At 53.3% G+C, this 14,924-nt stretch overlaps 1 protein-coding gene across 11 annotated transcripts in view; it reads left to right on the top strand.

Moving 5' to 3' along the window:
• The window catches only part of spire1a (spire-type actin nucleation factor 1a), a 168,489-nt gene that overhangs the window by 44,924 nt on the left and 108,641 nt on the right, over positions 1–14,924 (top strand). For all 11 annotated transcript variants that reach the window (XR_008755585.1, XM_055893201.1, XM_055893197.1 and 8 more), the window contains 2 exons: positions 12,648–12,722; positions 13,066–13,230. Coding sequence is in view for 10 of the 11 variants with exons in the window: in XM_055893201.1 (XP_055749176.1) it covers positions 12,648–12,722; positions 13,066–13,230 (240 nt within the window). In the remaining variant the exon portion in view is untranslated. The remainder of the gene's footprint in view (positions 1–12,647; positions 12,723–13,065; positions 13,231–14,924) is intronic.

The following is a 14,924-nucleotide window of genomic DNA, read 5'->3' on the forward strand; positions in this document are numbered from 1 at the left end:
TTTTAGTTTCTGCCTGTAGGAAGAGAGAGACGGAATGGAGGCGTGATCTGATTTGCAGAAGGGGGGGTGGCCTGTTAGTCGTTCCGAAAGGGCGAGAAGCAATTGAGTTTTTGATGCGCGAGTAGCGCAGGCAATGTGTTAGTAATACTTTGGTAGCGTATTATTCAGATGAGCTTTTTTAACGTCCCCAGCTACGAGAAATGTGTCCTCAGGATATGCGGTTTCCAGTTTGAACAAAATCTAGTGTGTGTTTCCTTGAGCGCCTTCGTGGTATCGGCTTCAGGAAGAATATACTCGGCTATGACGGTGACCGACAAGAACTCTCTCGGGAGGTAATGCGGTCGGCATTTGATGGAGGTATTCTAGGTTGATTTAAACAAAAGGACTTGAGTTCGTGTTCGCTACCACAATCGCACCATGAGTAGTTAACCATGACGTACACCATTACCTTTTTCCCAGAGTTCTTTAATCCTGTCTGCACAATATACTGAAAACCCAGCTGGCTGTGTATACTGGGACAGTATATCCTGAGAGAGCCAGCTGGCTCTAGACTGGGACAGTATATCCTGAGAGAGCCAGCTGGCTGTGTCGACTGGGACAGTATATCCTGAGAGAGCCAGCTGGCTGTGTAGACTTGGACAGTATATCCTGAGAGAGCCAGCTGGCTCTAGACTGGGACAGTATATCCTGAGAGAGCCAGCTGGCTGTGTCGACTGGGACAGTATATCCTGAGAGAGCCAGCTGGCTGTGTAGACTGGGACAGTATATCCTGAGAGAGCCAGCTGGCTCTAGACTGGGACAGTATATCCTGAGAGAGCCAGCTGGCTGTGTCGACTGGGACAGTATATCCTGAGAGAGCCAGCTGGCTGTGTCGACTGGGACAGTATATCCTGAGAGAGCCAGCTGGCTGTGTCGACTGGGACAGTATATCCTGAGAGAGCCAGCTGGCTGTGTCGACTGTGACAGTATATCCTGAGAGAGCCAGCTGGCTGTGTCGACTGGGACAGTATATCCTGAGAGAGCCAGCTGGCTGTGTAGACTGGGACAGTATATCCTGAGAGAGCCAGCTGGCTGTGTCGACTGGGACAGTATATCCTGAGAGAGCCAGCTGGCTGTGTCGACTGGGACAGTATATCCTGAGAGAGCCAGCTGGCTGTGTCGACTGGGACAGTATATCCTGAGAGAGCCAGCTGGCTGTGTAGACTGGGACAGTATATCCTGAGAGAGCCAGCTGGCTCTAGACTGGGACAGTATATCCTGAGAGAGCCAGCTGGCTGTGTCGACTGGGACAGTATATCCTGAGAGAGCCAGCTGGCTGTGTCGACTGGGACAGTATATCCTGAGAGAGCCAGCTGGCTGTGTCGACTGGGACAGTATATCCTGAGAGAGCCAGCTGGCTGTGTAGACTGGGACAGTATATCCTGAGAGAGCCAGCTGGCTGTGTCGACTGGGACAGTATATCCTGAGAGAGCCAGCTGGCTGTGTCGACTGGGACAGTATATCCTGAGAGAGCCAGCTGGCTGTGTCGACTGGGACAGTATATCCTGAGAGAGCCAGCTGGCTCTAGACCGGGACAGTATATCCTGAGAGAGCCAGCTGGCTCTAGACCGGGACAGTATATCCTGAGAGAGCCAGCTGGCTCTAGACCGGGACAGTATATCCTGAGAGAGCCAGCTGGCTCTAGACCGGGACAGTATATCCTGAGAGAGTCAGCTGGCTCTAGACCGGGACAGTATATCCTGAGAGAGCCAGCTGGCTGTGTCGACTGGGACAGTATATCCTGAGAGAGCCAGCTGGCTGTGTCGACTGGGACAGTATATCCTGAGAGAGCCAGCTGGCTGTGTCGACTGGGACAGTATATCCTGAGAGAGCCAGCTGGCTGTGTAGACTGGGACAGTATATCCTGAGAGAGCCAGCTGGCTGTGTCGACTGGGACAGTATATCCTGAGAGAGCCAGCTGGCTGTGTCGACTGGGACAGTATATCCTGAGAGAGCCAGCTGGCTCTAGACCGGGACAGTATATCCTGAGAGAGCCAGCTGGCTCTAGACCGGGACAGTATATCCTGAGAGAGCCAGCTGGCTCTAGACCGGGACAGTATATCCTGAGAGAGCCAGCTGGCTCTAGACCGGGACAGTATATCCTGAGAGAGTCAGCTGGCTCTAGACCGGGACAGTATATCCTGAGAGAGCCAGCTGGCTGTGTCGACTGGGACAGTATATCCTGAGAGAGCCAGCTGGCTGTGTCGACTGGGACAGTATATCCTGAGAGAGCCAGCTGGCTGTGTCGACCGGGACAGTATATCCTGAGAGAGCCAGCTGGCTGTGTCGACCGGGACAGTATATCCTGAGAGAGCCAGCTGGCTGTGTCGACCGGGACAGTATATCCTGAGAGAGCCAGCTGGCTCTAGACCGGGACAGTATATCCTGAGAGAGCCAGCTGGCTCTAGACCGGGACAGTATATCCTGAGAGAGCCAGCTGGCTCTAGACCGGGACAGTATATCCTGAGAGAGTCAGCTGGCTCTAGACCGGGACAGTATATCCTGAGAGAGTCAGCTGGCTCTAGACCGGGACAGTATATCCTGAGAGAGTCAGCTGGCTCTAGACCGGGACAGTATATCCTGAGAGAGTCAGCTGGCTCTAGACCGGGACAGTATATCCTGAGAGAGCCAGCTGGCTGTGTAGACCGGGACAGTATATCCTGAGAGAGCCAGCTGGCTGTGTAGACCGGGACAGTATATCCTGAGAGAGCCAGCTGGCTGTGTAGACCGGGACAGTATATCCTGAGAGAGCCAGCTGGCTGTGTAGACCGGGACAGTATATCCTGAGAGAGCCAGCTGGCTCTAGACCGGGACAGTATATCCTGAGAGAGCCAGCTGGCTGTGTCGACTGGGACAGTATATCCTGAGAGAGCCAGCTGGCTGTGTCGACTGGGACAGTATATCCTGAGAGAGCCAGCTGGCTGTGTCGACTGGGACAGTATATCCTGAGAGAGCCAGCTGGCTGTGTTGACTGGGACAGTATATCCTGAGAGAGTCAGCTGGCTCTAGACCGGGACAGTATATCCTGAGAGAGTCAGCTGGCTGTGTCGACTGGGACAGTATATCCTGAGAGAGCCAGCTGGCTGTGTCGACTGGGACAGTATATTCTGAGAGAGCCAGCTGGCTGTGTCGACTGGGACAGTATATCCTGAGAGAGCCAGCTGGCTGTGTCGACTGGGACAGTATATCCTGAGAGAGCCAGCTGGCTCTAGACCGGGACAGTATATCCTGAGAGAGTCAGCTGGCTCTAGACCGGGACAGTATATCCTGAGAGAGCCAGCTGGCTCTAGACCGGGACAGTATATCCTGAGAGAGCCAGCTGGCTCTAGACTGGGACAGTATATCCTGAGAGAGCCAGCTGGCTGTGTCGACTGGGACAGTATATCCTGAGAGAGCCAGCTGGCTCTAGACCGGGACAGTATATCCTGAGAGAGCCAGCTGGCTGTGTAGACTGGGACAGTATATCCTGAGAGAGCCAGCTGGCTGTGTCGACTGGGACAGTATATCCTGAGAGAGCCAGCTGGCTGTGTCGACTGGGACAGTATATCCTGAGAGAGCCAGCTGGCTGTGTCGACTGGGACAGTATATCCTGAGAGAGCCAGCTGGCTGTGTCGACTGGGACAGTATATCCTGAGAGAGCCAGCTGGCTCTAGACTGGGACAGTATATCCTGAGAGAGCCAGCTGGCTCTAGACTGGGACAGTATATCCTGAGAGAGCCAGCTGGCTGTGTCGACTGGGACAGTATATCCTGAGAGAGCCAGCTGGCTGTGTCGACTGGGACAGTATATCCTGAGAGAGCCAGCTGGCTGTGTAGACTGGGACAGTATATCCTGAGAGAGCCAGCTGGCTGTGTCGACTGGGACAGTATATCCTGAGAGAGCCAGCTGGCTGTGTAGACTGGGACAGTATATCCTGAGAGAGCCAGCTGGCTCTAGACCGGGACAGTATATCCTGAGAGAGCCAGCTGGCTCTAGACTGGGACAGTATATCCTGAGAGAGCCAGCTGGCTCTAGACTGGGACAGTCTATCCTGAGAGAGCCAGCTGGCTCTAGACCGGGACAGTATATCCTGAGAGAGCCAGCTGGCTCTAGACCGGGACAGTATATCCTGAGAGAGCCAGCTGGCTCTAGACCGGGACAGTATATCCTGAGAGAGCCAGCTGGCTCTAGACTGGGACAGTATATTCTGAGAGAGCCAGCTGGCTCTAGACTGGGACAGTATATCCTGAGAGAGCCAGCTGGCTGTGTCGACTGGGGCAGTATATCCTGAGAGAGCCAGCTGGCTGTGTCGACTGGGACAGTATATCCTGAGAGAGCCAGCTGGCTGTGTCGACTGGGACAGTATATCCTGAGAGAGCCAGCTGGCTGTGTCGACTGGGACAGTATATCCTGAGAGAGCCAGCTGGCTGTGTCGACTGGGACAGTATATCCTGAGAGAGCCAGCTGGCTGTGTCGACTGGGACAGTATATCCTGAGAGAGCCAGCTGGCTGTGTCGACTGGGACAGTATATCCTGAGAGAGCCAGCTGGCTCTAGACCGGGACAGTATATCCTGAGAGAGTCAGCTGGCTCTAGACCGGGACAGTATATCCTGAGAGAGCCAGCTGGCTCTAGACCGGGACAGTATATCCTGAGAGAGCCAGCTGGCTCTAGACTGGGACAGTATATCCTGAGAGAGCCAGCTGGCTGTGTCGACTGGGACAGTATATCCTGAGAGAGCCAGCTGGCTCTAGACCGGGACAGTATATCCTGAGAGAGCCAGCTGGCTGTGTAGACTGGGACAGTATATCCTGAGAGAGCCAGCTGGCTGTGTCGACTGGGACAGTATATCCTGAGAGAGCCAGCTGGCTGTGTCGACTGGGACAGTATATCCTGAGAGAGCCAGCTGGCTGTGTCGACTGGGACAGTATATCCTGAGAGAGCCAGCTGGCTGTGTCGACTGGGACAGTATATCCTGAGAGAGCCAGCTGGCTCTAGACTGGGACAGTATATCCTGAGAGAGCCAGCTGGCTCTAGACTGGGACAGTATATCCTGAGAGAGCCAGCTGGCTGTGTCGACTGGGACAGTATATCCTGAGAGAGCCAGCTGGCTGTGTCGACTGGGACAGTATATCCTGAGAGAGCCAGCTGGCTGTGTAGACTGGGACAGTATATCCTGAGAGAGCCAGCTGGCTGTGTCGACTGGGACAGTATATCCTGAGAGAGCCAGCTGGCTGTGTAGACTGGGACAGTATATCCTGAGAGAGCCAGCTGGCTCTAGACCGGGACAGTATATCCTGAGAGAGCCAGCTGGCTCTAGACTGGGACAGTATATCCTGAGAGAGCCAGCTGGCTCTAGACTGGGACAGTATATCCTGAGAGAGTCAGCTGGCTCTAGACCGGGACAGTATATCCTGAGAGAGCCAGCTGGCTCTAGACCGGGACAGTATATCCTGAGAGAGCCAGCTGGCTCTAGACTGGGACAGTATATTCTGAGAGAGCCAGCTGGCTCTAGACTGGGACAGTATATCCTGAGAGAGCCAGCTGGCTGTGTCGACTGGGGCAGTATATCCTGAGAGAGCCAGCTGGCTGTGTCGACTGGGACAGTATATCCTGAGAGAGCCAGCTGGCTGTGTCGACTGGGACAGTATATCCTGAGAGAGCCAGCTGGCTGTGTCGACTGGGACAGTATATCCTGAGAGAGCCAGCTGGCTGTGTCGACTGGGACAGTATATCCTGAGAGAGCCAGCTGGCTGTGTCGACTGGGACAGTATATCCTGAGAGAGCCAGCTGGCTGTGTCGACTGGGACAGTATATCCTGAGAGAGCCAGCTGGCTGTGTCGACTGGGACAGTATATCCTGAGAGCCAGCTGGCTGTGTCGACTGGGACAGTATATCCTGAGAGAGCCAGCTGGCTCTAGACTGGGACAGTATATCCTGAGAGAGCCAGCTGGCTGTGTTGACTGGGACAGTATATCCTGAGAGAGCCAGCTGGCTCTAGACTGGGACAGTATATCCTGAGAGAGCCAGCTGGCTGTGTTGACTGGGACAGTATATCCTGAGAGAGCCAGCTGGCTGTGTTGACTGGGACAGTATATCCTGAGAGAGCCAGCTGGCTGTGTCGACTGGGACAGTATATCCTGAGAGAGCCAGCTGGCTGTGTCGACTGGGACAGTATATCCTGAGAGAGCCAGCTGGCTGTGTAGACTGGGACAGTATATCCTGAGAGAGCCAGCTGGCTCTAGACCGGGACAGTATATCCTGAGAGAGCCAGCTGGCTCTAGACCGGGACAGTATATCCTGAGAGAGCCAGCTGGCTCTAGACCGGGACAGTATATCCCGAGAGAGCCAGCTGGCTCTAGACCGGGACAGTATATCCTGAGAGAGCCAGCTGGCTCTAGACCGGGACAGTATATCCTGAGAGAGCCAGCTGGCTGTGTTGACTGGGACAGTATATCCTGAGAGAGCCAGCTGGCTGTGTTGACTGGGACAGTAAATCCTGAGAGAGTCAGCTGGCTCTAGACCGGGACAGTATATCCTGAGAGAGTCAGCTGGCTGTGTCGACTGGGACAGTATATCCTGAGAGAGCCAGCTGGCTGTGTCGACTGGGACAGTATATTCTGAGAGAGCCAGCTGGCTGTGTCGACTGGGACAGTATATCCTGAGAGAGCCAGCTGGCTGTGTCGACTGGGACAGTATATCCTGAGAGAGCCAGCTGGCTCTAGACCGGGACAGTATATCCTGAGAGAGTCAGCTGGCTCTAGACCGGGACAGTATATCCTGAGAGAGCCAGCTGGCTCTAGACCGGGACAGTATATCCTGAGAGAGCCAGCTGGCTCTAGACTGGGACAGTATATCCTGAGAGAGCCAGCTGGCTGTGTCGACTGGGACAGTATATCCTGAGAGAGCCAGCTGGCTCTAGACCGGGACAGTATATCCTGAGAGAGCCAGCTGGCTGTGTAGACTGGGACAGTATATCCTGAGAGAGCCAGCTGGCTGTGTCGACTGGGACAGTATATCCTGAGAGAGCCAGCTGGCTGTGTCGACTGGGACAGTATATCCTGAGAGAGCCAGCTGGCTGTGTCGACTGGGACAGTATATCCTGAGAGAGCCAGCTGGCTGTGTCGACTGGGACAGTATATCCTGAGAGAGCCAGCTGGCTGTGTCGACTGGGACAGTATATCCTGAGAGAGCCAGCTGGCTCTAGACTGGGACAGTATATCCTGAGAGAGCCAGCTGGCTCTAGACTGGGACAGTATATCCTGAGAGAGCCAGCTGGCTCTAGACTGGGACAGTATATCCTGAGAGAACCAGCTGGCTGTGTCGACTGTGACAGTATATCCTGAGAGAGCCAGCTGGCTGTGTCGACTGGGACAGTATATCCTGAGAGAGCCAGCTGGCTGTGTAGACTGGGACAGTATATCCTGAGAGAGCCAGCTGGCTGTGTCGACTGGGACAGTATATCCTGAGAGAGCCAGCTGGCTGTGTAGACTGGGACAGTATATCCTGAGAGAGCCAGCTGGCTCTAGACCGGGACAGTATATCCTGAGAGAGCCAGCTGGCTCTAGACTGGGACAGTATATCCTGAGAGAGCCAGCTGGCTCTAGACTGGGACAGTATATCCTGAGAGAGCCAGCTGGCTCTAGACCGGGACAGTATATCCTGAGAGAGTCAGCTGGCTCTAGACCGGGACAGTATATCCTGAGAGAGCCAGCTGGCTCTAGACCGGGACAGTATATCCTGAGAGAGCCAGCTGGCTCTAGACTGGGACAGTATATTCTGAGAGAGCCAGCTGGCTCTAGACTGGGACAGTATATCCTGAGAGAGCCAGCTGGCTGTGTCGACTGGGGCAGTATATCCTGAGAGAGCCAGCTGGCTGTGTAGACTGGGACAGTATATCCTGAGAGAGCCAGCTGGCTGTGTCGACTGGGACAGTATATCCTGAGAGAGCCAGCTGGCTGTGTCGACTGGGACAGTATATCCTGAGAGAGCCAGCTGGCTGTGTCGACTGGGACAGTATATCCTGAGAGAGCCAGCTGGCTGTGTCGACTGGGACAGTATATCCTGAGAGAGCCAGCTGGCTGTGTCGACTGGGACAGTATATCCTGAGAGAGCCAGCTGGCTGTGTCGACTGGGACAGTATATCCTGAGAGAGCCAGCTGGCTGTGTTGACTGGGACAGTATATCCTGAGAGAGCCAGCTGGCTCTAGACTGGGACAGTATATCCTGAGAGAGCCAGCTGGCTGTGTTGACTGGGACAGTATATCCTGAGAGAGCCAGCTGGCTGTGTTGACTGGGACAGTATATCCTGAGAGAGCCAGCTGGCTGTGTCGACTGGGACAGTATATCCTGAGAGAGCCAGCTGGCTGTGTCGACTGGGACAGTATATCCTGAGAGAGCCAGCTGGCTGTGTCGACTGGGACAGTATATCCTGAGAGAGCCAGCTGGCTGTGTCGACTGGGACAGTATATCCTGAGAGAGCCAGCTGGCTGTGTCGACTGGGACAGTATATCCTGAGAGAGCCAGCTGGCTGTGTAGACTGGGACAGTATATCCTGAGAGAGCCAGCTGGCTGTGTCGACTGGGACAGTATATCCTGAGAGAGCCAGCTGGCTGTGTAGACTGGGACAGTATATCCTGAGAGAGCCAGCTGGCTCTAGACCGGGACAGTATATCCTGAGAGAGCCAGCTGGCTCTAGACTGGGACAGTATATCCTGAGAGAGCCAGCTGGCTCTAGACTGGGACAGTATATCCTGAGAGAGTCAGCTGGCTCTAGACCGGGACAGTATATCCTGAGAGAGCCAGCTGGCTCTAGACCGGGACAGTATATCCTGAGAGAGCCAGCTGGCTCTAGACTGGGACAGTATATTCTGAGAGAGCCAGCTGGCTCTAGACTGGGACAGTATATCCTGAGAGAGCCAGCTGGCTGTGTCGACTGGGGCAGTATATCCTGAGAGAGCCAGCTGGCTGTGTCGACTGGGACAGTATATCCTGAGAGAGCCAGCTGGCTGTGTCGACTGGGACAGTATATCCTGAGAGAGCCAGCTGGCTGTGTCGACTGGGACAGTATATCCTGAGAGAGCCAGCTGGCTGTGTCGACTGGGACAGTATATCCTGAGAGAGCCAGCTGGCTGTGTCGACTGGGACAGTATATCCTGAGAGAGCCAGCTGGCTGTGTCGACTGGGACAGTATATCCTGAGAGAGCCAGCTGGCTGTGTCGACTGGGACAGTATATCCTGAGAGCCAGCTGGCTGTGTCGACTGGGACAGTATATCCTGAGAGAGCCAGCTGGCTCTAGACTGGGACAGTATATCCTGAGAGAGCCAGCTGGCTGTGTTGACTGGGACAGTATATCCTGAGAGAGCCAGCTGGCTCTAGACTGGGACAGTATATCCTGAGAGAGCCAGCTGGCTGTGTTGACTGGGACAGTATATCCTGAGAGAGCCAGCTGGCTGTGTTGACTGGGACAGTATATCCTGAGAGAGCCAGCTGGCTGTGTCGACTGGGACAGTATATCCTGAGAGAGCCAGCTGGCTGTGTCGACTGGGACAGTATATCCTGAGAGAGCCAGCTGGCTGTGTAGACTGGGACAGTATATCCTGAGAGAGCCAGCTGGCTCTAGACCGGGACAGTATATCCTGAGAGAGCCAGCTGGCTCTAGACCGGGACAGTATATCCTGAGAGAGCCAGCTGGCTCTAGACCGGGACAGTATATCCCGAGAGAGCCAGCTGGCTCTAGACCGGGACAGTATATCCTGAGAGAGCCAGCTGGCTCTAGACCGGGACAGTATATCCTGAGAGAGCCAGCTGGCTGTGTTGACTGGGACAGTATATCCTGAGAGAGCCAGCTGGCTGTGTTGACTGGGACAGTAAATCCTGAGAGAGTCAGCTGGCTCTAGACCGGGACAGTATATCCTGAGAGAGTCAGCTGGCTGTGTCGACTGGGACAGTATATCCTGAGAGAGCCAGCTGGCTGTGTCGACTGGGACAGTATATTCTGAGAGAGCCAGCTGGCTGTGTCGACTGGGACAGTATATCCTGAGAGAGCCAGCTGGCTGTGTCGACTGGGACAGTATATCCTGAGAGAGCCAGCTGGCTCTAGACCGGGACAGTATATCCTGAGAGAGTCAGCTGGCTCTAGACCGGGACAGTATATCCTGAGAGAGCCAGCTGGCTCTAGACCGGGACAGTATATCCTGAGAGAGCCAGCTGGCTCTAGACTGGGACAGTATATCCTGAGAGAGCCAGCTGGCTGTGTCGACTGGGACAGTATATCCTGAGAGAGCCAGCTGGCTCTAGACCGGGACAGTATATCCTGAGAGAGCCAGCTGGCTGTGTAGACTGGGACAGTATATCCTGAGAGAGCCAGCTGGCTGTGTCGACTGGGACAGTATATCCTGAGAGAGCCAGCTGGCTGTGTCGACTGGGACAGTATATCCTGAGAGAGCCAGCTGGCTGTGTCGACTGGGACAGTATATCCTGAGAGAGCCAGCTGGCTGTGTCGACTGGGACAGTATATCCTGAGAGAGCCAGCTGGCTGTGTCGACTGGGACAGTATATCCTGAGAGAGCCAGCTGGCTCTAGACTGGGACAGTATATCCTGAGAGAGCCAGCTGGCTCTAGACTGGGACAGTATATCCTGAGAGAGCCAGCTGGCTCTAGACTGGGACAGTATATCCTGAGAGAACCAGCTGGCTGTGTCGACTGTGACAGTATATCCTGAGAGAGCCAGCTGGCTGTGTCGACTGGGACAGTATATCCTGAGAGAGCCAGCTGGCTGTGTAGACTGGGACAGTATATCCTGAGAGAGCCAGCTGGCTGTGTCGACTGGGACAGTATATCCTGAGAGAGCCAGCTGGCTGTGTAGACTGGGACAGTATATCCTGAGAGAGCCAGCTGGCTCTAGACCGGGACAGTATATCCTGAGAGAGCCAGCTGGCTCTAGACTGGGACAGTATATCCTGAGAGAGCCAGCTGGCTCTAGACTGGGACAGTATATCCTGAGAGAGCCAGCTGGCTCTAGACCGGGACAGTATATCCTGAGAGAGTCAGCTGGCTCTAGACCGGGACAGTATATCCTGAGAGAGCCAGCTGGCTCTAGACCGGGACAGTATATCCTGAGAGAGCCAGCTGGCTCTAGACTGGGACAGTATATTCTGAGAGAGCCAGCTGGCTCTAGACTGGGACAGTATATCCTGAGAGAGCCAGCTGGCTGTGTCGACTGGGGCAGTATATCCTGAGAGAGCCAGCTGGCTGTGTAGACTGGGACAGTATATCCTGAGAGAGCCAGCTGGCTGTGTCGACTGGGACAGTATATCCTGAGAGAGCCAGCTGGCTGTGTCGACTGGGACAGTATATCCTGAGAGAGCCAGCTGGCTGTGTCGACTGGGACAGTATATCCTGAGAGAGCCAGCTGGCTGTGTCGACTGGGACAGTATATCCTGAGAGAGCCAGCTGGCTGTGTCGACTGGGACAGTATATCCTGAGAGAGCCAGCTGGCTGTGTCGACTGGGACAGTATATCCTGAGAGAGCCAGCTGGCTGTGTTGACTGGGACAGTATATCCTGAGAGAGCCAGCTGGCTCTAGACTGGGACAGTATATCCTGAGAGAGCCAGCTGGCTGTGTTGACTGGGACAGTATATCCTGAGAGAGCCAGCTGGCTGTGTTGACTGGGACAGTATATCCTGAGAGAGCCAGCTGGCTGTGTCGACTGGGACAGTATATCCTGAGAGAGCCAGCTGGCTGTGTCGACTGGGACAGTATATCCTGAGAGAGCCAGCTGGCTGTGTCGACTGGGACAGTATATCCTGAGAGAGCCAGCTGGCTCTAGACCGGGACAGTATATCCTGAGAGAGCCAGCTGGCTCTAGACCGGGACAGTATATCCTGAGAGAGCCAGCTGGCTCTAGACTGGGACAGTATATCCTGAGAGAGCCAGCTGGCTGTGTTGACTGGGACAGTATATCCTGAGAGAGCCAGCTGGCTGTGTTGACTGGGACAGTATATCCTGAGAGAGCCAGCTGGCTGTGTCGACTGGGACAGTATATCCTGAGAGAGCCAGCTGGCTGTGTCGACTGGGACAGTATATCCTGAGAGAGCCAGCTGGCTGTGTCGACTGGGACAGTATATCCTGAGAGAGCCAGCTGGCTGTGTCGACTGGGACAGTATATCCTGAGAGAGCCAGCTGGCTCTAGACTGGGACAGTATATCCTGAGAGAGCCAGCTGGCTGTGTAGACTGGGACAGTATATCCTGAGAGAGCCAGCTGGCTGTGTTGACTGGGACAGTATATCCTGAGAGAGCCACTGGGGCTCTGCTGTGACCACCAGTAGTCTAGTGAGAAGCTGACAGAGATTTTAAAAGGCATCATTAGTTCCACATTGCTTTATCCCCACTGAGAAGTTCAACGTGGACTGTCTGATTTGAACAAGACCTATATCTGACATCCTCATCACATGAAAACATATTGATTGAGAAGTGTGTCAGACATACAACGGGTAAATAACACTGCCCATGATCTTCTAGTGTTGACCCAGAGCCCTAGTGCCTAGCAACACAGCAGAATACCTCCCAGAGTGTATAAAACATATAACCTCTCACACTCTCCTGTCTTCCCCCTGTACCTTGTAGAACCTGCGACGGATGGAGCGAGACACTGGAGAGGAACCAATCAGAGATGTCAACGAGCTACAGAATGCTGACTGGGTAAGAGGAACCTAGTGTAGCGGGGGCGGAGTCCCCGCGTCAGTTTAAGGGGAAACGGAAGTTAGCTTGAAAATACTGTATCCCTGAAAACCAGAAAAAATCCGCTTTCTGGCGACACTGCGGACGGTGTGGTAAGAAAGACCATAATTCTCTTATCGCTCAACACAGGAACAGGTCTGATACGTGACACTATTGTCTGTGGTTGGGGTCAATTTCAATTCAGGAAGTACACTGAAAGTTGCATTTCCAATTCTCTAAAATGTGGAATTGAAATGTGGTTTTACTTTCTGAATTGACCAGAATTAGAAATGAAATGAACCCCAACCCTGCTGATGTCCCTCAGGCGAAGTCCTGGATGCAGGTGATGGGTGACCTGCGTAACGGGGTCAAGCTGAAGAAGGTCCAGGAGAGACAGTACAGCCCTCTACCTATAGAGTTCCAGCTCACGCCTTACGAGATGCTGATGGATGACATCTGCTTCAAACGATACAAACTACGGAACGTCATGGTGAGGGACTTTAACATGGAAGAATATTATCTTAAGGAAGGGGTAGATGTTCATGTTGTTTTTTTTAAAGTCATCATGAGGGAGGGTTTCATCTGTTAGCCTGGTTCCACGTCTCTGAGCTCGTATTCATTAAAACGTTGGATTTCTGCTCTATGATCAGTTTGGCCTTTCAGGTCATAATAAAGGAAGATTGGATGGACAGGAGGAGCTCATGTTATTGTCATGTAACCGTTAGTCTGTTGTTTACGAAGCGTGTGACGAGTAACGTGATTGGATCCTAGATCAGCATTTATACTCTGAGATGGTTTTTGGGTCCTGATGTTTTTCATCCAGTGCCTTCGGAAAGTATTCAGACCCCTTCCCTTTTTCCACATGTTGTTACGTTACAGCCTTATTCTAACATTGATTTAAATAATTGTGTTCCCTCATCATTCTACACAATACATTTCCACTCGTTCAAGTCCAACACTGTACATCACCACACACACACAGGTGAAGGTGTGAGAACAGTACCAATACCTGAGCTGCGGTTCAGATCTTGAGGGATGCTGATGCTTTTGACTGCTCCTATAGGAGGGAACATCTCCAATATGGTCCGGTCATCAACACCGGTTCTTCCTAAAAAAAAAAATGTTCAGCTATTGACACACACTACACCATAATGACAAAGAGAAAACAGGTTTTTACAAATGTATTAAAAATAAATATTTATGTAAGTATTCAGACCCTTTGCTAAGGTCCCACAGTTGACAGTGCAAAAACCAAACCATGAGGTCGAAGAGCTCCGAGACAGGATTGTGTCGAGGCACAGGTCTGAGGAAGGGTAACAAAAATGTCTGCAACATTGAAGGTCCCCAAGAACATCTTAAATGGAAGAAGTTTGGAACCACCAAGACTCTTTCTAGAGCTGGCCGCCCGGCCAAACTGAGCAATGGTGGGAGAAGGGCCTTGGTCAGGGAGGTGACCAAGAACCCGATGGTCACTAAAACTGAGCTCCAGAGTTCCTCTATGGAGATGGGAGAACCTTCCAGAAGGACATCTCTGCAGCACTCCACCAAATCAGGCCTTTATGGTAGAGTGGCCAGACGCAAGCAACTCCTCAGTAAAAGGCACATGACATCCCGCTTGGCGTTTGCCGAAATGCGCCTAAAGGACTCTCAGACCATGAGAAACAAGACTCTTTGGCTTGAGTACGGTCACATCTGGAGTAAACCTGGCAGCATCCCTACAGTGGTGGTGGCATCATCATGCTGTGTTTCTCAGAGGCAGAGACCGAGACTAGTCAGGATCGAGGGAAAGATGAATGGAGCAAATTATAGAAAGATTCTTGATGAAAACCTGCTCTAGAGCTCTCAGGACCTTAGACTAGGCCGAAGGTTCAGATTGAATCGTACTACACCAGCTCTGATGCTAGTCGAATGTGGCAGGGCTTGCAAACTATTACAGACCACAAAGGGAAGCACAGCCGCGAGCTGCCCAGTGACACGAGCCTACCAGACGAGCTAAATTACTTCTATGCTCGCTTCTAGGCAAGTCACACTGAAGCATGCATGAGAGCATCAGCTGTTCCAGACGACTGTGATCATGCTCTCCTTTAAACAGGTCGACATTCACAAGGCCGCGGGGCCAGACGGATTACCAGGACGTGTACTGCGAGCATGCGCTGACCAACTGGCAAGTGTCTTCACTGGCAT

The sequence above is a fragment of the Salvelinus fontinalis genome, chromosome 32 (assembly GCF_029448725.1).
Source record: "Salvelinus fontinalis isolate EN_2023a chromosome 32, ASM2944872v1, whole genome shotgun sequence".
Lineage (NCBI taxonomy): Eukaryota > Metazoa > Chordata > Actinopteri > Salmoniformes > Salmonidae > Salvelinus > Salvelinus fontinalis.